The following is a 24,699-nucleotide window of genomic DNA, read 5'->3' as shown; positions in this document are numbered from 1 at the left end:
ACTGTATTGTTTTCATGTAAGGCTACTGTATTGTTTTCATGTAAGGCTACTGTATTGTTTTCATGTAAGGCTACTGTATTGTTTTCATGTAAGGCTACTGTATTGTTTTCATGTAAGGCTACTGTGTTGTTTTCATGTAAGGCTACTGTATTGTTTTCATGTAAGGCTACTGTGTTGTTTTCATGTAAGGCTACTGTGTTGTTTTCATGTAAGGCTACTGTGTTGTTTTCATATAAGGCTACTGTGTTGTTTTCATATAAGGCTACTGTGTTGTTTTCATGTAAGGCTACTGTGTTGTTTTCATGTAAGGCTACTGTATTGTTTTCATGTAAGGCTACTGTATTGTTTTCATGTAAGGCTACTGTGTTGTTTTCATGTAAGGCTACTGTATTGTTTTCATGTAAGGCTACTGTATTGTTTTCATGTAAGGCTACTGTATTGTTTTCATGTAAGGCTACTGTGTTGTTTTCATGTAAGGCTACTGTGTTGTTTTCATGTAAGGCTACTGTATTGTTTTCATGTAAGGCTACTGTATTGTTTTCATGTAAGGCTACTGTTAAATCAGACGTGTGTGTGTGTCTCTCAAGCAGACATCAGCCTGTTTGACGAGCTGTACAACCTTGGAGATGCAGACGAACTTCTTCAGGCCTTGGAGTGCGTGGGATATGTGAGTACAGGACTACACAGACACACTCGAGGCAACACTGTTCCTTTAAAGTGGAACTGACAAGCGTTTTAACTACTTTGCAGATATGAAACAAACAGACAATCATAATATCAGTAAAAAATATCAAATTCCCAGTTTCTGCTACAAAACCAATAGGTTCTATTTGATTATAGAGTAAGGCATTGTTGGCAGAATAGATGGATGTGGTTCAATGCACGATTCATATAATTCACCAATAAATATCTTGGGAAGTCCCACAAATATTGCTATCAGGTTGTAAATCACAGCTGGCCTGTTAACATTGTTTGGTTCCTCCAGCTATTTAGGGAATGCACTGTTTCAGTTTCAAAGACTCAATCTTTTTGGGTAAAAACAGATGAATGTAACAAAAGCTGGGAATATCAATACAATCAAACTAGCAATGATCACAGGTCAGTCGTACCATGGCTAATAGGTTAGCTTATCTATTTAGTTAGCTATTTATTTACCAAGCAAAAAAAAAAAATGGAGTGTAATGTTAGCTAGCTAGCTGCTGGGAGGATGTTGTCATTGGACAAGTGGGTGATTGGCCGACTCCCCTCCTGAGAAAGATATATCGCCCAGCCCTTTTAGTGTTTATAGTAAATGATTGCAGGCCCGTGTGGCAAATGGCTTATTTGCATATAGGCCTGCTGTAGCTCTGATTGGCTATGGCACAACGGTCTGTGTAGACTCCGGTACTGGACAAGACAGATGTTGTTGTTTTTCCATTAGGTTTTATTTACTGCAGTGTCTATTAATTGTACCAACGCACGGTCACTTTCCCACTCTACATATTGCTATAGAATTTTCACAAATGCCTTTAGTATACATAATTTCCAAACATTCTATGAATGACCATATCTAAATGCTCCATTGTCATAAAATGTTTTTAAAAAATGTAAAAAAGCGTCATATTCTTCCCTGGGGTTGTATATGAACAGATTTTTTTCCCACAAAATTTAATGTTGCTAAAACACCGTCAGTTCCACTTTAGAAAATCGTAACAGACCAGATTCACAGTGAACCATCATTATGTGAAGTACAGTGATTGTGTGTGTGCTCTGTTTAACCCTCTAGGCCGGCGATGCCCCTGACATTGACTTTGACATGGACCTGCCTCCCTGGAGCACTGACACAGGTGTGTCTAATACCGGTCTAATCAGGTCTATGGTATAAGGTGATATTGTATTGGACAAAAATAGTTTAAACATGTCAGTACCAGTATTTCTCTCGTGTAAATTTGAGTGTGGACTCTCTCTCTCTCCTGCCCATACCATGAGCTCTGTGTCCTTGTCTGCAGATGGGGATCTGAGTGTGGACTCTCTCTCTCCTGCCCATACCATGAGCTCTGTCACCTCGCCTGCATCCCGAGAGGCCCTGTCACCTTACTCCATACAAGTAAGTCCCCTGTCTCTTTCCAGTGTGTTTCACTGTAGGTCGTTTTGCATTTATGTGTTTGATGTGCCTATTTCCAGTGTGCGTCTAGGCCCATCTGTGTTAGTTTGTGTGTTTTCGCCACACATGGTGCCATTACACACGTTGCTACCTCTGCCATCTGCTTTCGCAATCCACACACACACACACACTTGAGCACCTCATTAAGGAAGGTCTGAAGCACCTTGTCAGACTAATTGTCCACCATCTGCCAGAGGTGTGGCCCCGCCCCCTCATTAAAATGAGGTGATGACAACTCTGGCCATATTAACATAATGTAGCAGGCAGTTGTTTTCACAGCATGTCAGAAAGAGGACTAGGGTTAGATCTACACTGCACACTGTTTATTTCTCCTGCCATTATGATCAAGGACATTTGTGCCTACACCTCAAAGATATTTTGGACGTTGCCAAAGGCATCAGTCTTCAAGAACTTTGTAGTTCCTTTTAGCAAGATTTTCGGCGGCGGTGGATGGGGTCTTCCTTGGCCATATATACAATCGACATTATAACACAAAAATATTTTTGTATTTTTGCAGTGGTGGCCACAATTTAGCAGTGGTGGCCACAATTTAGCAGTGGTGGTGCGCTGTGTCTAAATGCATGGAACACTGGATCTTCAGGAGGTAATGTAAAACCTCATACAGCAGTGAAGCATGATGGCCCATCTCTCTCTGCTGCCCTCTACAGGATGATCTAGCCCTATCTCCTCAGCCCTCTCCTGCCGCCTCTGTCTGCTCCGAGTCCAGCGGCTTCTCAGAGCCCCCCCTGGCCAAGAGGGCCCCCAAGAGGACCAGTCAGGCCACGCGAGGTCAGACAGACACCTCTCCTTCATCATCATCCTCCTTTTCTTTCATATCAGGCTGCCATTTCTTCCTGTAGTTACATTGGCTTTCAGTGAAAATACTGTATCACTCTCCCTCGCTAGTCTGTTTCTGATTTGGAAATATGTTATTGATTGACTTTGTTACTTTTTCCGATCCATTAAAACTATGACGACTCAAGCCAAACATTAGTACAACCAAACAACAGATGTTTATTGGTTCAATTCCATTCGCCCTGCTTTCAATGGACCAAATATTTTGTGATGATACATATAATGGCATCTGGAGGGGGAAGAAAGCTCAATTTTTTTTAAATGGAAACAGTTATGAATTATGATCCGTCTCACAGTCAAGCCAGCCCAGGCAGTGAAGAGGCCTATCCAGCTCACCCCCAAGGTGTCGATCCAGCCCAGACCAGTTGTAACAGCTGTACCCCAGCACGCCGCGGGCCCTCTCCAGACCATCATCATCCAGCCCCTGCAGACCACCCTGGTGCCTCACCGTGCTGTGGTCAAACCTGCCCCTGTCAGCATACAGCCAGCGCCACCTATAGGTGAGTTTAAAACTGCACTCACTACACTATAATACATATTATTAACTGGGTGGTTGGAGACCTGAATGCTGATTGGCTGAAAGCCGTGTTATGAGACACTATACCACAGGTATGACAAAACATTTTATTTTTACTGTTCTAATTATCTTTGTAACCAGTTTATAATAGCAATTAGAAACTGGGTGGTTCGAGCCCTGAAAGCTGATTTGGCTGACAGCCGTGGTATATCAGACCGTATACCACGGGTATGACAACTTCTTTTTACTGCTCTAATTATGTTGGTAACCAGTTTATAATAGCAATAAGGCACCTCGGGGGTTTATGATATATGGCCAATATACCACGGCAAAGGGATGTATCCAGGCACAACGCAATGTACCACAAACAGGAGTTCCAGGATCCTGGTGCAGAATACACAGCGTTTCTCCCTCCCGATATTGACTGATACCATTCATTTCAATAATTAAGAAAGACAATACAAGTAAGCGTCTACAAACATTTTTATTGCAGAGTGCCAGGTCTCTCTCCATTCAGAGACATCAGTATCAAGCCTGTCTGTTAGAGTGCCAGGTCTCTCTCTGTCCATTCAGAGACATCAGTATCAGAGACATCAGTACCAAGCCTGTCTGTCAGTGTCAGGTCTCTCTCCATTCAGAGACATCAGTATCTAGCCTGTCTGTCAGAGTGTCGGGTCTCTCTCCATTCAGAGACATCAGTATCTAGCCTGTCTGCCAGAGTGCCAGGTCTCTCTCCATTCAGAGACATCAGTATCTAGCCTGTCTGCCAGAGTGTCGGGTCTCTGTCCATACAGAGACATCAGTATCAGAGACATCAGTACCAAGCCTGTCTGTCAGAGTGCCAGGTCTCTCTCCATTCAGAGACATCAGTATCTAGCCTGTCTGTCAGAGTGCCAGGTCTCTCTCCATTCAGAGACATCAGTATCTAGCCTGTCTGCCAGAGTGTCGGGTCTCTGTCCATACAGAGACATCAGTATCAGAGACATCAGTACCAAGCCTGTCTGTCAGTGTCAGGTCTCTCTCCATTCAGAGACATCAGTATCTAGCCTGTCTGTCAGAGTGTCGGGTCTCTGTCCATACAGAGACATCAGTATCTAGCCTGTCTGTCAGAGTGCCAGGTCTCTCTCTGTCCATTCAGAGACATCAGTATCAGAGACATCAGTACCAAGCCTGTCTGTCAGTGTCAGGTCTCTCTCCATTCAGAGACATCAGTACCAAGCCTGTCTGTCAGAGTGCCAGGTCTCTCTCCAGTCAGAGACATCAGTATCTAGCCTGTCTGCCAGAGTGCCAGGTCTCTCTCCAGTCAGAGACATCAGTATCTAGCCTGTCTGTCAGAGTGCCAGGTCTCTGTCCATACAGAGACATCAGTATCAGAGACATCAGTACCAAGCCTGTCTGTCAGAGTGCCAGGTCTCTCTCTGTCCATTCAGAGACATCAGTATCTAGCCTGTCTGTCAGAGTGCCAGGTCTCTCTCTGTCCATTCAGAGACATCAGTATCTAGCCTGTCTGCCAGAGTGCCAGGTCTCTCTCCATTCAGAGACATCAGTACCAAGCCTGTCTGTCAGAGTGCCAGGTCTCTCTCCAGTCAGAGACATCAGTATCAGAGACATCAGTATCTAGCCTGTCTGTCAGAGTGCCAGGTCTCTGTCCATACAGAGACATCAGTATCAGAGACATCAGTACCAAGCCTGTCTGTCAGAGTGCCAGGTCTCTCTCTGTCCATTCAGAGACATCAGTATCTAGCCTGTCTGCCAGAGTGCCAGGTCTCTCTCCATTCAGAGACATCAGTATCTAGCCTGTCTGCCAGAGTGCCAGGTCTCTCTCCATTCAGAGACATCAGTATCAGAGACATCAGTACCAAGCCTGTCTGTCAGAGTGCCAGGTCTCTCTCCATTCAGAAACATCAGTATCAAGCCCGTCTGTCTGGACTTCATCACATCATCTTGCAAGTCTCCATGTCCTGGCTCCATACATGTTTCTGTGAACACATACACACACACACACACACAATCACTGTTCTATTACCAATGGCAGTTATTACCTGTTTGTGTTTCAGATATTACATATCCTATGTTGAAGATTGAACAGGTCAGATAAAACCTACCCTACTATGGGTCTCCCCATCAAACGACTGAGGCTGCCGTCTGGCAAAAGCATCTCCAGTCCAGCTGTAGAAATACAGTAGGCAGAGTTCATCAGTGACACACAGAATGAAAAGGGTGTTGCTATTACTGGACTGTGTTATTAGTAATCACCTCACTGTGGACGTGTTGAGTGGATGTGTTGAGTGCCAGGTCTCTCTGCATCTCATGCATCAGTGAACACACAGTCACTGTTCTATTACCAATGGCAGTTAGGGATAGGTGATATGACACACAAACAGATACTATGTTGAAGTTTAAACCTGTCAGACTAAATTTACCTAATTCTGTTCTCCCCATTGACGACCGTTGGAAAGCAGGCAAGAGGTAACGCTGGAGATAAAGTCTTTGCCAGAGCCCCGATTGATGGGCATAGCAGTGTAGATTAGCACCTGGGCCCTCAAAGATACTGGTTGGTCACACACACACACACACACACTGATTACATTATCTATGGTGGTTATGACTAGCCTGGTGGAACCAACCTGATCACTGCCTTTGCATTTCTATTTCACGTCAGAGATCATAAAATGTGAAGTGAAATAGAATGTTGAACACAGCGATCAGGCTGGTTCCACCAGGCTAGGTTATACCCTGGACATTATATGGTGATCAGGATGGTTCCACCAGGCTAGGTTATACCCTGGACATTATATGGTGATCAGGATGGTTCCACCAGGCTAGGTTATACCCTGGACATTATATGGTGAACACAGTGATCAGGCTGGTTCCACCAGGCTAGGTTATACCCTGGACATTATATGGTGATCAGGATGGTTCCACCAGGCTAGGTTATACCCTGGACATTATATGGTGATCAGGATGGTTCCACCAGGCTAGGTTATACCCTGGACATTATATGGTGATCAGGATGGTTCCACCAGGCTAGGTTATACCCTGTACATTATATGGTGATCAGGATGGTTCCACCAGGCTAGGTTATACCCTGGACATTATATGGTGAACACAGTGATCAGGCTGGTTCCACCAGGCTAGGTTATACCCTGGACATTATATGGTGATCAGGATGGTTCCACCAGGCTAGGTTATACCCTGGACATTATATGGTGATCAGGATGGTTCCACCAGGCTAGGTTATACCCTGGACATTATATGGTGATCAGGATGGTTCCACCAGGCTAGGTTATACCCTGGACATTATATGGTGATCAGGATGGTTCCACCAGGCTAGGTTATACCCTGGACATTATATGGTGATCAGGATGGTTCCACCAGGCTAGGTTATACCCTGGACATTATATGGTGATCAGGATGGTTCCACCAGGCTAGGTTATACCCTGGACATTATATGGTGAACACAGTGATCAGGCTGGTTCCACCAGGCTAGGTTAGACCCTGGACATTATATGGTGAACACAGTGATCAGGCTGGTTATACCCTGGACATTATATGGTGAACACAGTGATCAGGCTGGTTCCACCAGGCTAGGTTATACCAGGCTAGGTTATAGCCTGGACATTATATGGGAACACAGTGATCAGGCTGGTTCCACCAGGCTAGGTTATACCCTGGACATTATATGGAGATCAGGCTGGTTCCACCAGGCTAGGTTATACCCTGGACATTATATGGTGAACACAGTGATCAGGCTGGTTCCACCAGGCTAGGTTATAGCCTGGACATTATATGGGAACACAGTGATCAGGCTGGTTCCACCAGGCTAGGTTATACCCTGGACATTATATGGAGATCAGGCTGGTTCCACCAGGCTAGGTTATACCCTGGACATTATATGGAGATCAGGCTGGTTCCACCAGGCTAGGTTATACCCTGGACGTTATATGGTGATCAGGATGGTTCCACCAGGCTAGGTTATACCCTGGACGTTATATGGTGATCAGGCTGGTTCCACCAGGCTAGGTTATACCCTGGACGTGATATGGTGATCAGGCTGGTTCCACCAGGCTAGGTTATACCCTGGACGTGATATGGTGATCAGGCTGGTTCCACCAGGCTAGGTTATACCCTGGACATTATATGGTGATCAGGATGGTTCCACCAGGCTAGGTTATACCCTGGACATTACAGTGCCTTGCAAAAGTATTCATTCCCCTTGGTGTTTTTCCTATTTTGTTGCATTACAACCTGTAATTTAAATTGATTTTTATTTGGATTTCATGTAATGGACATACACAAAATAGTCCAAATTGGTGAAGTGAAATGGAAAAAAAATTGACAAAAAAAACGCCGGAAAAGTGGTGCGTGCATATGTATTGACCCCCTTTGCTATGAAGCCCCTAAATAAGATCTGGTGCAACCAATTACCTTCAGAAGTCATATAATTAATTAGATTGAACAAAGGTAGACTTTATTTAAGTGTCACATGATCTTAGTATATATACACCTGTTCTGAAAGGCCAAAGAGTCTGCAACACCACTAAGCAAGGGGTACCACCAAGCAAGTGGAACTATGAAGACCAAGGAGCTCTCCAAACAGGTCAGGGACAAAGTTGTGGAGAAGTACAGATCAGGGTTGGGTTATAAAAAAATATCTGAAACTTTGAACATCCCACGGTGCACCATTAAATACATTGTAAAATTGAAAATATGGCACCACAACAAACCTGCCAAGAGAGGGCTGCCCACCAAAACTCCCGGACCAGGCAAGGAAAGCATTAATCAGGCAGCAAAGAGACCAAAGATAACCCTGAAGGAGCTGCAAAGCTCCACAGCGGAGATTGGAGTATCTGTCCATAGGACCACTTTAAGCAGTACACTCCACAAAGCTGAGCTTTACGGAAGAGTGGCCAGAAAAAGACATTGCTTAAAGGAAAATAATAAGCAAACGAGTTTGGTGTTCGCCAAAAGGCATGTGGGAGACTCCCCAACATATGGAAGAAGGTACTCTGATCAGAAGAGACAAAAACTTCGCTTTTTGGCCATTAAGGAAAACAATATGTCTGATGCAAACCCAACACCTCATCACCCCGAGAACACCATCCCCACAGTGAAGCATGGTGGTGGCAGCATCATGCTGTGGGGCTGTTTTTCATCGGCAGGGACTAGGAAACTGAAGGAATGATGGATGGCACTAAATACAATCAAATTCTTGAGGGAAACCTGTTTGGACAATGACCCTAAGCATACTGCTAAAGCAACACTCTAGTGGTTTAAGGGGAAACATTTAAATGTCTTGGAATGGCCTAGTAGACCCCAAACCAATTGAGAATCTGTGGTATGGCTTAAAGATTGCTGTACACCAGCGGAACCCATCCAACTTGAAGGAGCTGGAGTAGTTTTGCCTTGAAGAATGGGAAAAAATCCCCGTGGCTAGATGTGCTAAGCATATAGAGACATACAGCTGTAATTGCTGCAAAAGGTGGCTCTACAAAGTATTGATTTTGGGGGGGTAAATAGTTATGCATAGTTATATAGTGAACACAGTGATCAGGCTGGTTCCACTAGGCTAGGTTATAGGGCCGAGACGGTACCATTATCGCAATATATTTTCCATGGCAAAAATCTAAACACGAAAAACACCGAACTCTTTAATCCTTTAACCTGCTGTATGTAAAGTATTGTTGCTATAGATACATGTGACTCTGGATGACATCATGATGTCTGTTTGCAACATTAGGGCTGTTTTCCTAAAGAAGTTAAATCCACGTTTTGTTCCCTTACCACGATTACTAATGAGTGCCACGATTACTAATGAGTGCCACGATACTGGTATCGTCCTGGGTCTACTAGGTAATACTCTGGACATTATATGCATCTAAGATGTAGAAAATAAGCAGTTTACATAAATGATCTAATGTGTCAAAGTAATGAAGTGGGTTACCTTCTGTATTTATACAAATGATGAGCCTTTGAAAGCTGTTGCCACTGACAGGTGAAGGTTGCTTGCAGGATACTTGCCAGCATGTGGCTGACTGATCTATTTATAGGAATGCTCACAGCTAGGGCATGTCTGCATGATGCTGATGAGCCCCCTTGCTGGTCTTCTCTATGCTGCATGTTCGGCTGAAAACTGGACATCTCTCGAACAACTGCAGCAGGCAATCTCATGAGGTGGTGTGACAGCGTGATATAATGGACAGCCAAGTGGTAAATTGCAAAGAAAGGACTAATATTTTTGCTAATGCACTTCCCAACCAAAATGACTATACTTAGTTGTATCTGCTTGGCTGGAGAATTAGCCTACTAGTTTATCAACCTGGGTAGTTTTGAATACAACTTTCTTTCTTTTTTTACATAACACACATTACCTGTCGTTGTTGATCAGGGCAGTAACTCGGGTCACTATCAGAGGCCTCATGATAGCGTGTCCTTTTCATAGGAGTTGAGGGAGACTGGCAAGAGCAGAGGAGGTGTCACAAGGTTACTTGTGTTGCATAACAAATCAAATGTATTTATAAAGCCCTTCGTACATCAGCTGATATCGCAAAGTGCTGTACAGAAACCCAGCCTAAAACCCCAAACAGCAAGCAATGCAGGTGTAGAAGCACTTTTATTCTGAGGTCTTGCCTGACAAACTGTGAAAATAGCAAGTGAACAGTGAATGAAATTATTTTTGGAGGTCGCTAAACTATTGCAATCACATTGCTGGACATGTTATGATACCCACCTTTTGCTTCTCTGGTATCCCGGCATCCGTTCATGACCCGGGGATCAGTCTTACACTTGGTCTAACAGGAAAAACAGGATCAACGATTGTCATCATCCCTCAATTATAAACATATTTTGAGAAATAACGTAATCTCGTTTGTAAACTAATTCTATGATTTACAGATGTAGACTGACCGGCTCCAGATGGGATTAGATTCAGACCGGTAACGCTGTTACACTGTGCAACCAACGGTGACATGTTCTGCTATGGCCCTGCGTTGGTTTGAGTTTGTTGCTGCCAGTACACTGTTGTAGTCCTAGTCAGACATAAATTAGCTAATACTAACATCGCTGCATCCAATATTTATTTGTGCTCCAGACATGGGTTGCTCCTCAGAGGCTAATGTGACTGTTTCGTCTAAATTACACTAATTTAGAGTGGAATGGAAATACAATGACATTGCTAAAGTAGGCAAATAAATAGTAGGAAACAGCTAGCAAAGTTTGTCAAAAATAGCTACCGATGCTAATGTTAGCTAGTTAAAATACAGGGGTCCCCTCAATCTTAGTTGGCTAGCTAACGTCAACTATGATAGAGTTAAAGATGATCAAAATATACATAACCAGCAGTCTATAGTCTAGCAACCGGTATACTCACCACCACTGGTTGGTCAATCCGTATAGGGATGTTCAGTCTCAAACGGCAGTTGATCCTTTTGATTTGAACGTTTTGGGGGAGACGGAGCCCTATTCTATGGGTTTATTTTTCTGTCCCGGGTTACCCCGGTGGGAGGAATTTGAACCGGGTAAAAAGTGATTGCATTCGGTTTGGAACCGGGCTGCCTCCCGCTCTGGCCGACGGCAAAGTCGGCTCAAAACAAATAATAATCACGTGGAGTGATGAGTAGGATTCAGTGTTTTCACATGCAGAAGTGACTGCTTTTGATAACGTGTTATCTGCCTTCCCAGTGAAAACTAGTTTTACAATTTAAACACTTATTTTATGGAAAAGTGATGTATGTTTCTGGACGATGCAACTAGCTTGCTTGTAGACAACATGACCAAGCGGAGCAGATTAGTTTACTGTTTGATTTGAGAAGGGTGATCTTCCCTCCATTCTTTCACGCGTTGACGTGGTGGTCCATTGTCGGTTCAACGCGGCCAGTGTAATAGGAAGCACATTGAGCGGAGGGGCAATTTGCACGTGGAGCTTGGCGAAAGGAGGCATGATATGTTGACATAATTGTATATAAAAACCCAACCTTAATTTACTCGTTGTGACGAGGTTCCAAACTCAGTTTTAGACTGCCTTTATGACCAAACATGTTCCTATTTACACTCTGTAGTCAATTATGACACTATAATACATGTTTCTGACTCATATCAATGCCACGTTGGTTTTTAGGGGCAGTCGATCTGTAAAGCATTAGGGAAGTTTTGGGTGAGAGTTTGGGAGGGTGTTGTGTATCGTTGGCCAGCAGGTGTCACCCTATCTCTACTTTCGTTGACCCTCTTTTTAGGATCTGTGTTTAATCATTTGTGAGTCAATGTTTTAGTAGTGTTTCCTTACCTCGGCCCACCAGCCTGTGTTTCATTCAGACCTACCAATCAGATCCTCTTCCTGATCTTCTACCTCAGCTGAGTCTGGGCCAATACAAACAGTTATGTCACAGTCTGCCCGGGACTAAACCAACACTGTAATATCTGACCTCTGTAGTCTTGAATGTGAATTTGAACCACAATCAAAACCCATTTTTAGTTTAGAGTTTGAATAGAACATTCTCTCTAGATCAGGGCTCTCCAACCCTCTTCCTGGAGAGCTACCGTCCTGTAGGTTTACCCTCCAACCCTAATCTAGCGCACCTAATTCTAGACAATTAGCCGGTTGATAAACTGAATCAGGTTAGTCACAACTGGGGTTGGAGTGAAAACCTACAGGAGGGTAGCTCTCCAGGAACAGGGTTGAAGAGCCCTGGTGTAAACCTACAGGAGGGTAGCTCTCCAGGAACAGGGTTGAAGAGCCCTGGTGTAAACCTACAGGAGGGTAGCTCTCCAGGAACAGGGTTGAAGAGCCCTGGTGTAAACCTACAGGAGGGTAGCTCTCCAGGAACAGGGTTGAAGAGCCCTGGTGTAAACCTACAGGAGGGTAGCTCTCCAGGAACAGGGTTGAAGAGCCTTGGCGTAAACCTACAGGAGGGTAGCTCTCCAGGAACAGGGTTGGAGAGCCCTGGTGTAAACCTACAGGAGGGTAGCTCTCCAGGAACAGGGTTGAAGAGCCCTGGTGTAAACCTACAGGAGGGTAGCTCTCCAGGAACATAGTTGGAGAGCCCTGGTGTAAACCTACAGGAGGGTAGCTGTCCAGGAACAGGGTTGGAGTGAAAACCTACAGGAGGGTAACCTACAGGAGGGTAGCTCTCCAGGAACAGGGTTGAAGAGCCTTGGCGTAAACTGGGCACAAATGCTTCAGGTGTGAGATGATTTCCACACGATCACAAGATGAAGATAAGGTGGAACTGAACAATAGACAGGGATTTGTCTGCCTTAAATGCACCACCATCAAGCAACTCAGGGAAGAGATCCTCCAGCTGCTCGCTTGGCTGCGAGAAAAGGATTACCTGCTTTCTAAGTACACCAAACTTGCTGTAACCCAGGCAAACCGAATCTCATTTTGAAATCCCTCCTGTAGCAAAGCTGTCAATGAGTCAGGAGGCGTTAATCTGTCCCAATCCAACTAACAGATGTTCAGCTCAACTCCACGGCCCCACGTGAGACTGGACACTCGCAAGGCATAGGAGATCGGGGAGGCAGTCTGGCCACCCTGTTTCTATCCGAGAAGATCCGATCCAGCTATCAAAGAGCTTTGCCCCGAGACGGACCTAGCAGCCCCGTGAGTCAGCACGGATCCTGGGAGTATACCACCAGCTGGCGGCCGCCCAGTGGCACCCTCTCCACGACCACCACAGTTCAGCAGGTCGCTGACTCAAGACAGAAGGGTCTCGGGCCATCTTCCACCTTCCTGGGGTTTCCGATGTCATCTGCTGGTGCTGTTGCTGGTGCTGATGCTAAGAGTCGGGCTAGCCTGTCTCAAAGCCTCCACCCCCCCCTGCCCAAGACGGTCCCATCCTGCTCCCCCTCTTCCCTCATCGGATTCCATCAAGACCACCATCATTGTGGACAGCTCGATGGTGAAACATTTTGGCCTGCCTATGATCTGTGGACCGACCAAGATCACCTGTCACCCAGGAGCCCGTGTCCATGACAACAACTCCCTCCTGCCCACAGTTCTGGCCAACTACTCCAATATTGACACCATAGTCACTCGCATACAGAACCAGTCAACATTTTGGATACATCTACTCATCCCAGGGTTTTATCTTTTATTTTTACAATTTTCTTACATTGTAAAATAATAGTGAAGACATCAAAACTATGAAATAACACATATTGAATCATGTAGTAACCAAAAAAAGTGTTAGACAAATTTAAATATATTTGAGATTTGTCAAAGCAGCCACCCTTTGCCTTGATGACAGCTTTGCACACTCATGGCATTCTCTCAACCAGCTTCACCTGGAATGCTTTTCCAACAGTATTGAAGGAGTTCCAACTTGTTGGCTGCTTTTCCTTCACTCTTTATTTTAAAAATCATTGTGTTGGGCAATTTTAATATTCATGTTGACAAAGAGACTGACTCCAAGACCATTGAATTTATGAATATTTTGAGCTTCATGGACCTTTTCCAACATGTTACTGGGCCCACCCATAACCGTGGCCATACTCTGGACCTGGTTATTACCCAGGGCTTTCTACTGTGCCCACCCATAACCATGGCCATACTCTGAACCTGGTTATTACCAAGGGGCTTTCTACTGGGCCCACCCATAACCACGGCCTGTGTGACGGATGGTTCCTGGCACAGAGAGTGGTTTGACACTGCACTGTGGGCCACAGCTTTAAACCATGGATATGGTGTTTTATAAACATAGTATTGTATTACATTAGTATATATTACCGTGAGACCGCAATACGTCTATTGAGAAATCTAATCATGTACACACACAGACAGACGTGTTCCATTTTTCTGTCTGTTCTTCCCTCCCTTTTAATACAGGTAGGAGGGGAGGAATGTGACCGGCCATTGACCCTGATGGTTAATATCTGTCCAGTTAGTTCCTCAGTGTTCAGTTCTCCTATAGGTGGGGAGAAGGGAGTTCTATTAAAGCTCAGGGGTTAATGCAGGGTCGCTGAGAGGTCAGAGGGTAGAAGGAGCTCTGGGTGCACTCTGCACAGACAGTACCACTGGGGAAAGGGGGACCGCTTTTTAAGACGGACCAGACAGTACCACTGGGGAAGGGGGACCGCTTTTTGAGACGGACCAGACAGTAGCACTGGGGAAGGGGGACCGCTTTTTAAGACGGACCAGACAGTAGCACCGGGGAAGGGGGACCGCTTTTTAAGACGGACCAGACAGTAGCACTGGGGAAGGGGGACCGCTTTTTGAGACGGACCAGACAGTAGCACTGGGGAAGGGGGACCGCTTTTTAAGACGGACCAGATAGTAGCACCGGGGAAGGGGGACCGCTTTTTAAGACGGACCAGACAGTAGCACCGGGGAAGGGGGACCGCTTTTTAAGACGGACCAGACAGTAGCACTGGGGAAGGGGGACCGCTTTTTGAGACGGACCAGACAGTAGCACCGGGGAAGGGGGACCGCTTTTTAAGACGGACCAGACAGTAGCACCGGGGAAGGGGGACCGCTTTTTAAGACGGACCAGACAGTAGCACCGGGGAAGGGGGACCGCTTTTTAAGACGGACCAGACAGTAGCACCGGGGAAGGGGGACCGTTTTTTAAGACGGACCAGACAGTAGCACTGGGGAAGAGGGGCTGCTGATAATATCCAGACTGACTCCCAGCTGTCATAGGTGACCAAGTGCTCTGTTGTTTGTGTGGTTAGCGACTGGCGAGGAATACCGAAACACACAGCTTATTATTTAATAACCGCTCAGTAAAGGGTACAGTATATCATCTAAGTGTTGTTTGTCCCCTCCTAACAGGTGGTCCGTTGGTGCTGTGCCAGCCGGCCCAGGTGCTGCAGATCCACACGCCACAGGCAGTCACAGGGCACCTGGTTACCATGCCAACACTGACCCAAGAGAGGCCCGCCCCCATTGCAGTCACACTCCACAACCCTGGCTCTGACGAAGATGTAAGTGTGTGTGCCTTGTCTGCTGTGTGTGAGAGAGAGTGTGTGTGTGTCCTACATGTCTGTGTTTGATCATGCTCGTATGCCTCTGATTTCATTCTCCTTTCCACAACAATGGAAGACTGTATCTCCCTCTGAAGACTGTATCTCCCTCTGAAGACTGTATCTCCCCCTCTGAAGACTGTATCAATGCAAATAGTCTGGGTAGACATTTGATTAGATGTTCAGGAGTCTTATGGCTTGGGGGTAGAAGCTGTTTAGAAGCCTCTTGGACCTAGACTTGGCACTCCGGTACCGTTGGACCTAGACTTGGCACTCCGGTACCGTTGGACCTAGACTTGGCACTCCGGTACCGGTGGCCATGCAGTAGCAGAGAGAACAATCTATGGTGGCTGGAGTCTTTGACAATTTTTAGGGCCTTCCTCTGACACCGCCTGGTATAGAGGTCCTGGATGGCAGGAAGCTTGGCCCCAGTGATGTACTGGGCCGTACGCACTACCATCTGTGGTGCCTTGCGGTCGGAGGCCGAGTAGTTGCCATACCAGGCAGTGTTGCAACCAGTCAGGATGTTCTCTATGGTGTAGCTGTAGAACCTTTTGAGGATCTGAGGATCCATGCCAAATCTTTTTAGTCTCCTGAGGGGGAATAGGTTTTGTTGTGCTTGGACTGTGTTAGTTTGTTGGTGATGTGGACACCAATAAACATGAAGCTCTCAACCTGCTCCACTAAAGCCCTGTCGCTGAGAATGGGGGCGTGCTTGGTCCTCCTTTTCCTGTAGTCCACAATCATCTCCTTTCTCTTGATCACGTTGAGAGAGAGGTTGTTGTCCTGGCACCACACGGCCAGGTCTCTGACCTCCTCCCTATAGACTGTCTCGTCGTTGTCGGTGATCAGGCCTACCACTGTTGCCATCGGCCAACTTAATGATGGTGTTGGCGTCGTGCCTGGCCGTGCAGTCATGAGTGAACAGGGAGTACAGGAGGGGACTGAGCATGCACCCCTGAGGGACTACGCTGAGCTGTAGTCAATGAACAGCATTCTCACACAGGTGTTCCTTTTGTCCAGGTGTGAAAGGGCAATGTGGAGTGCAATAGAGATTGCATCATCTGTGCATCTGTTGGGGCGGTATGCAAATTGGAGTGGGTCTAGGGTTTCTGGGATAAGGGTGTTGATGTGAGCCATGACTAGCATTTCAAAGCACTTCATGGCTACAGACGTGAGTGCTACGTTTCGGTGTGTAATGTGTATCCACATGAACTGTACAGCGTACAGGAAATGCACCCAGTCTACAGTATGCCATTGTTGATGATTCACTTCACCGTCCTAAAGATGTTTCTTCAGTCTCAGAAGTTGCTTGTTCCATTCTGTTTCCCGCCTCTTGATCTTCAGTATAGGTGACGATTGCAAAATGACAGTCGGATTTGTAGTAATGGAACAGCTTGCTACAGTCAGAATGTGTTGCAGTCATGGAACAGCTTGCTATAGTCAGAATGTGTTGCAGTCATGGAACAGCTTGCTACAGTCAGAATGTGTTGTAGTAATGGAACAGCTTGCTACAGTCAGAATGTGTTGCTGTCATGGAACAGCTTGCTACAGTCAGAATGTGTTGCAGTCATGGAACAGCTTGCTACAGTCAGAATGTGTTGCAGCCATGGAACAGCTTGCTACAGTCAGAATGTGTTGCAGCCATGGAACAGCTTGCTACAGTCAGAATGTGTTGCAGTCATGGAACAGCTTGCTACAGTCAGAATGTGTTGCAGTAATGGAACAGCTTGCTACAGTCAGAATGTGTTGCAGCCATGGAACAGCTTGCTACAGTCAGAATGTGTTGCAGTAATGGAACAGCTTGCTACAGTCAGAATGTGTTGCAGCCATGGAACAGCTTGCTACAGTCAGAATGTGTTGCAGCCATGGAACAGCTTGCTACAGTCAGAATGTGTTGCAGTCATGGAACAGCTTGCTACAGTCAGAATGTGTTGCAGTAATGGAACAGCTTGCTACAGTCAGAATGTGTTGCAGTAATGGAACAGCTTGCTACAGTCAGAATGTGTTGCAGCCATGGAACAGCTTGCTACAGTCAGAATGTGTTGCAGTAATGGAACAGCTTGCTACAGTCAGAATGTGTTGCAGTCATGGAACAGCTTGCTACAGTCAGAATGTGTTGCAGTCATGGAACAGCTTGCTACAGTCAGAATGTGTTGCAGTCATGGAACAGCTTGCTACAGTCAGAATGTGTTGCAGTCATGGAACAGCTTGCTACAGTCAGAATGTGTTGCAGTCATGGAACAGCTTGCTACAGTCAGAATGTGTTGCAGTCATGGAACAGCTTGCTACAGTCAGAATGTGTTGCAGTCATGGAACAGCTTGCTACAGTCAGAATGTGTTGCAGTCATGGAACAGCTTGCTACAGTCAGAATGTGTTGCAGTCATGGAACAGCTTGCTACAGTCAGAATGTGTTGCAGTCATGGAACAGCTTGCTACAGTCAGAATGTGTTGCAGTCATGGAACAGCTTGCTACAGTCAGAATGTGTTGCAGTCATGGAACAGCTTGCTACAGTCAGAATGTGTTGCAGTCATGGAACAGCTTGCTACAGTCAGAATGTGTTGCAGCCATGGAACAGCTTGCTACAGTCAGAATGTGTTGCAGTAATGGAACAGCTTGCTACAGTCAGAATGTGTTGCAGTCATGGAACAGCTTGCTACAGTCAGAATGTGTTGCAGTAATGGAACAGCTTGCTACAGTCAGAATGTGTTGCAGTCATGGAACAGCTTGCTACAGTCAGAATGTGTTGCAGTCATGGAACAGCTTGCTACAGTCAGAATGTGTTGCAGTCATGGAACAGCTTGCTACAGTCAGAATGTGTTGCAGTAATGGAACAGCTTGCTACAGTCAGAATGTGTTGCAGTCATGGAACAGCTTGCTACAGTCAGAATGTGTTGCAGTCATGGAACAGCTTGCTACAGTCAGAATGTGTTGCAGTCATGGAACAGCTTGCTACAGTCAGAATGTGTTGCAGTCATGGAACAGCTTGCTACAGTCAGAATGTGTTGCAGTCATGGAACAGCTTGCTACAGTCAGAATGTGTTGCAGCCATGGAACAGCTTGCTACAGTCAGAATGTGTTGCAGTAATGGAACAGCTTGCTACAGTCAGAATGTGTTGCAGTCATGGAACAGCTTGCTACAGTCAGAATGTGTTGCAGTCATGGAACAGCTTGCTACAGTCAGAATGTGTTGCAGTCATGGAACAGCTTGCTACAGTCAGAATGTGTTGCAGTAATGGAACAGCTTGCTACAGTCAGAATGTGTTGCAGTAATGGAACAGCTTGCTACAGTCAGAATGTGTTGCAGTAATGGAACAGCTTGCTACAGTCAGAATGTGTTGCAGCCATGAAACAGCTTGCTACAGTCAGAATGTGTTGCAGTAATGGAACAGCTTGCTACAGTCAGAATGTGTTGCAGCCATGGAACAGCTTGCTACAGTCAGAATGTGTTGCAGCCATGGAACAGCTTGCTACAGTCAGAATGTGTTGCAGTCATGGAACAGCTTGCTACAGTCAGAATGTGTTGCAGTAATGGAACAGCTTGCTACAGTCAGAATGTGTTGCAGTAATGGAACAGCTTGCTACAGTCAGAATGTGTTGTAGTAATGGAACAGCTGGCTACAGTCAGAATGTGTTGCAGTAATGGAACAGCTTGCTACAGTCAGAATGTGTTGCAGTAATGGAACAGCTTGCTACAGTCAGAATGTGTTGCAGTAATGGAACAGCTTGCTACAGTCAGAATGTGTTGTAGTAATGGAACAGCTTGCTACATTCAGAATGTGTTGTAGTAATGGAACAGCTTGCTACAGTCAGAATGTGTTGCTGTCATGGAACAGCTTGCTACAGTCAGAATGTGTTGCAGTAATGGAACAGCTTGCTACAGTCAGAATGTGTTGCAGTCATGGAACAGCTTGCTACAGTCAGAATGTGTTGCAGTCATGGAACAGCTTGCTACAGTCAGAATGTGTTGCAGTAATGGAACAGCTTGCTACAGTCAGAATGTGTTGCAGCCATGGAACAGCTTGCTACATTCAGAATGTGTTGCAGTAATGGAACAGCTTGCTACAGTCAGAATGTGTTGCAGCCATGGAACAGCTTGCTACAGTCAGAATGTGTTGTAGTAATGGAACAGCTTGCTACAGTCAGAATGTGTTGTAGTAATGGAATGGTAAAACAGCTGGCTACAGTCAGTTGGAGGAAATATCATGTGACAGGTCAAAGGGGTGTCCGTCCAGTGCTTTTACATCATCTAGGGTGATGTAAGGACAGCTGCAACACGTACACACTAGTGATATGACCTCCTGCGGTGTCTACACACTATCCCAGTCATCTTTCGCAGGGCGGTGTAATTACCAGTACTGAGAAGTCCTACACACCACACTACACTGGTTTCAGCTCAGACAAGGTATTATTTCATTTCGGCAGAGGCCGTCCAAAAACGCAAACCAGGCTCAAACAAAACAAGAATAGTCAGTTATAGCGTATTTTTTTGGTTTATACTAGCCAGTGGTTTCTCAGTAAAAGTCCTCTGTGTCTTTTGTGCTGGTTTTGTTTTAGGGGGCAGCTTTCATTGTTCTCTATTAAAATCTAAGGGGTAGTTTGTTTCTTTTGGTCTATTTGTTACTATGTTGTAAACTCATTTGAAAATGGCGGCTTACACACAGTTCAGACGCTGAATTTATGGCGAGTCAAACTTGAATAGAAATTTTAAAAGTGGGCTGGCACGTTTTAAAAGCTTTTCTTGACATACCGAATGGTTTCATACAACCGCTCTCAACCTCGTTTGGTTTTGGGTTGAATTCGGGCATAACAGCAACCTCTCACAGAAGTCCTCCACCTGCTAATCCAGGGCCATGGTTGTGCTTCCGTTGTGGGTGTGATTAGAGAAGCAACCTTTTCATTTGCATGCAATTAACATATATTAACATGCATTAGCATTTCTCCCGACAGTAGAAGAACTTCTCTGGTGCGCTGCATCAAACACAGGCGTGCTTCAGCAGCTCTGCACAGAGAGAGAGACACACAGAGAGAGAGGGAAGAACTTCTCTGGTGCGCTGCATCAAACACAGGCGTGCTTCAGCAGCTCTGCACAGAGAGAGAGACACACAGAGAGAGAGGGAAGAACTTCTCTGGTGCGCTGCATCAAACACAGGCGTGCTTCAGCAGCTCTGCACAGAGAGAGAGACACACAGAGAGAGTGGAAGAGACTCACACTAATGTTTCAGATGGCACTTTAACCTCTTCCAAAGAGAAAGTGACTCATTTTTTTTTGTTCAGTGTTCGATAGAGCGCTGTTTGAACTCGGGCTTATTGCTTTTAGATTGGTCTTGGTTTCTAGAAGGATCCTTCATATAGCCCGCAGGTAGTAAAAGGTCATTCCTGTGGCTGTGAGTACCAGTAATTCCTTACAGTAACCACCACTTGCAACAGCCTTTGTGGTTTTCACAAGGATCTTTCAGAAGCACACATCCTCCCTCTCTCTGTCCCTCTCCTTCCCTCTCTCTGTCTCTCTCTCGCTCTCTGTCCCTCTCTGTGTCTCTGTCCCTCTCTCTCTCTCTCCTCTCTCTCTCTCTCTCTCTGTCCCTCCCTCTCTCTCTGTCCCTCTCTGTGTCTCTGTCCCTCTCTGTGTCTCTGTCCCTCTCTGTGTCTCTGTCCCTCTCTGTGTCTCTGTCCCTCTCTCTCTCTCTCTCTCTCTCTCTCTCTCTCTCTCTCTCTCTCTCTCTCAATTCAATTCAATTCAAGGGGCTTTATTGGCATGGGAAACATGTGTTAACATTGCCAAAGCAAGTGAGGTAGGTAATATACAAAAGTCAAATAAACAATAAAAATGAACAGTAAACATTACACATACAGAAGTTTCAAAACAATAAAGACATTACAAATGTCATATTATATACAGTGGGGAGAACAAGTATTTGATACACTGCCGATTTTGCAGGTTTTCCTACTTACAAAGCATGTAGAGGTCTGTAATTTTTATCATAGGTACACTTCAACTGTGAGAGACGGAATCTAAAACAAAAATCCAGAAAATCACATTGTATGATTTTTAAATAATTAATTTGCATTTTATTGCATGACATAAGTATTTGATCACCTACCAACCAGTAAGAATTCCGGCTCTCACAGACCTGTTAGTTTTTCTTTAAGAAGCCCTCCTGTTCTCCACTCATTACCTGTATTAACTGCACCTGTTTGAACTCGTTACCTGTATAAAAGACAACTGTCCACACACTCAATCAAACAGATTCCAACCTCTCCACAATGGCCAAGACCAGAGAGCTGTGTAAGGACATCAGGGATACAATTGTAGACCTGCACAAGGCTGGGATGGGCTACAGGACAATAGGCAAGCAGCTTGGTGAGAAGGAAACAACTGTTGGCGCAATTATTAGAAAATGGAAGAAGTTCAAGATGACGATCAATCACCCTCGGTCTGGGGCTCCATGCAAGATTTCACCTCGTGGGGCATCAATGATCATGAGGAAGGTGAGGGATCAGCCCAGAACTACACGGCAGGACCTGGTCAATGACCTGAAGAGAGCTGGGACCACAGTCTCAAAGAAAACCATTAGTAACACACTACGCCGTCATGGATTAAAATCCTGCAGCGCACGCAAGGTCCCCCTGCTTAAGCCAGTGCATGTCCAGGCCTGTCTGAAGTTTGCCAATGACCATCTGGATGATCCAGAGGAGGAATGGGAGAAGGTCATGTGGTCTGATGAGACAAAAATAGAGCTTTTTGGTCTAACTCCACTCGCCGTGTTTGGAGGAAGAAGAAGTATGAGTACAACCCCAAGAACACCATCCCAACCGTGAAGCATGGAGGTGGAAACATCATTCTTTGGGGATGCTTTTCTGCAAAGGGGACAGGACGACTGCACCGTATTGAGGGGAGGATGGATGGGGCCATGTATCGCGAGATCTTGGCCAACAACCTCCTTCCCTCAGTAAGAGCATTGAAGATGGGTCGTGGCTGGGTCTTCCAGCATGACAACGACACGAAACACACAGCCATGGCAACTAAGGAGTGGCTCCGTAAGAAGCATCTCAAGGTGCTTAGCCAGTCTCCAGACCTGAACCCAATAGAAAATCTTTGGAGGGAGCTGAAAGTCCGTATTGCCCAACGACAGCCCCGAAACCTGAAGGATCTGGAGAAGATCTGTAGGGAGGAGTGGGCCAAAATCCCTGCTGCAGTGTGTGCAAACCTAGTCAAGAACTACAGGAAACGTATGATCTCTGTAATTGCAAACAAAGGTTTCTCTACCAAATATTAAGTTCTGCTTTTCTGATGTATCAAATACTTATGTCATGCAATAAAATGCAAATTAATTACTTAAAAATCATACAATGTGATTTTCTGGATTTTTGTTTTAGATTCCGTCTCTCATAGTTGAAGTGTACCTATGATAAAAATTACAGACCTCTACATGCTTTGTAAGTAGGAAAACCTGCAAAATCGGCAGTGTATCAAATACTTGTTCTCCCCACTGTATATGCAGTGTTGTAACAATGTACAAATGGTTAAAGCACACAAGTTAAAATAAATAAACATAAATATGGGTTGTATTTACAGTGGTGTTTGTTCTTCACTGGTTGCCCTTTTCTTGTGGCAACAGGTCACAAATCTTGCTGCTGTGATGGCACACTGTGGAATTTCACCCAGTAGATATGGGAGTTTATCAAAATTGGATTTGTTTTCGAATTCTTTGTGGATCTGTGTAATCTGAGGGAAATATGTCTCTCTAATATGGTCATACATTGGGCAGGAGGTTAGGAAGTGCAGCTCAGTTTCCACCTCATTTTGTGGGCAGTGTGCACATAGCCTGTCTTCTCTTGAGAGCCATGTCTGCCTACGGCGGCCTTTCTCAATAGCAAGGCTATGCTCACTGAGTCTGTACATAGTCAAAGCTTTCCTTAAGTTTGGGTCAGTCACAGTGGTCAGGTATTCTGCCACTGTGTACTCTCTGTTTAGGGCCAAATAGCATTCTAGTTTGCTCTGTTTTTTTGTTAATTCTTTCCAATGTGTCAAGTAATTATCTTTTTGTTTTCTCATGATTTGGTTGGGTCTAATTGTGCTGTTGTCCTGGGGCTCTGTGGGGTGTGTTTGTGTTTGTGAACAGAGCCCTAGGACCAGCTTGCTTAGGGGACTCTTCTCCAGGTTCATCTCTCTGTAGGTGATGGCTTTGTTATGGAAGGTTTGGGAATCGCTTCCTTTTAGGTGGTTGTAGAATTTAACGGCTCTTTTCTGGATTTTGATAATTAGTGGGTATCGGCCTAATTCTGCTCTGCATGCATTATTTGGTGTTCTACGTTGTACACGGAGGATATTTTTGCAGAATTCTGCATGCAGAGTCTCAATTTGGTGTTTGTCCCATTTTGTGAAATCTTGGTTGGTGAGCGGACCCCAGACCTCACAACCATAAAGGGCAATGGGCTCTATGACTGATTCAAGTATTTTTAGCCAGATCCTAATTGGTATGTTGAAATTTATGTTCCTTTTGATGGCATAGAAGGCCCTTCTTGCCTTGTCTCTCAGATCGTTCACAGCTTTGTGGAAGTTACCTGTGGTGCTGATGTTTAGGCCGAGGTATGTATAGTTTTTTGTGTGCTCTAGGGCAACGGTGTCTAGATGGAATTTGTGGTCCTGGTGACTGGACCTTTTTTGGAACACCATTATTTTGGTCTTACTGAGATTTACTGTCAGGGCCCAGGTCTGACAGAATCTGTGCAGAAGATCTAGGTGCTGCTGTAGGCCCTCCTTGGTTGGTGACAGAAGCACCAGATCATCAGCAAACAGTAGACATTTGACTTCGGATTCTAGTAGGGTGAGACCGGGTGCTGCAGACTGTTCTAGTGCCCGCGCCAATTCGTTGATATATATGTTGAAGAGGGTGGGGCTTAAGCTGCATCCCTGTCTCACCCCACGACCCTGTGTGAAGAAATGTGTGTGTTTTTTGCCAATTTTAACCGCACACTTGTTGTTTGTGTACATGGATTTTATAATGTCGTATGTTTTACCCCCAACACCACTTTCCATCAATTTGTATAGCAGACCCTCATGCCAAATTGAGTCGAAGGCTTTTTTGAAATCAACAAAGCATGAGAAGACTTTGCCTTTGTTTTGGTTTGTTTGGTTGTCAATTAGGGTGTGTAGGGTGAATACATGGTCTGTTGTACGGTAATTTGGTAAAAAGCCAATTTGACATTTGCTCAGTACATTG

The 24,699-nt window shown here is 45.3% G+C and overlaps 1 protein-coding gene and 1 long non-coding RNA gene across 3 annotated transcripts in view; one reads left to right on the top strand and one right to left on the bottom strand.

Annotated features, from left to right (window-relative positions):
- The window catches only part of atf6 (activating transcription factor 6), a 124,525-nt gene that overhangs the window by 5,640 nt on the left and 94,186 nt on the right, over positions 1 to 24,699 (top strand). The window contains exons 2-7 of one of the 2 annotated variants that reach the window (XM_071346491.1): positions 588 to 667; positions 1,766 to 1,826; positions 1,989 to 2,086; positions 2,812 to 2,932; positions 3,295 to 3,498; positions 15,283 to 15,434. In XM_071346491.1, the coding sequence (XP_071202592.1) occupies positions 588 to 667; positions 1,766 to 1,826; positions 1,989 to 2,086; positions 2,812 to 2,932; positions 3,295 to 3,498; positions 15,283 to 15,434 (716 nt within the window). The remainder of the gene's footprint in view (positions 1 to 587; positions 668 to 1,765; positions 1,827 to 1,988; positions 2,087 to 2,811; positions 2,933 to 3,294; positions 3,499 to 15,282; positions 15,435 to 24,699) is intronic. The other variant, XM_071346492.1, reaches the window with a different exon arrangement.
- Positions 5,235 to 11,712, bottom strand: LOC139541631 (uncharacterized). The gene is made up of 5 exons (XR_011668374.1): positions 10,885 to 11,712; positions 10,246 to 10,306; positions 9,887 to 9,970; positions 5,621 to 5,684; positions 5,235 to 5,494 (listed from the first exon to the last, which is right to left on the bottom strand). It is a non-coding gene; the product is annotated as an uncharacterized lncRNA (long non-coding RNA).

This window comes from Salvelinus alpinus, chromosome 16 (assembly GCF_045679555.1).
Source record: "Salvelinus alpinus chromosome 16, SLU_Salpinus.1, whole genome shotgun sequence".
Taxonomy (NCBI): domain Eukaryota; kingdom Metazoa; phylum Chordata; class Actinopteri; order Salmoniformes; family Salmonidae; genus Salvelinus; species Salvelinus alpinus.
This window is presented reverse-complemented; position numbering and strand designations above follow the sequence as displayed.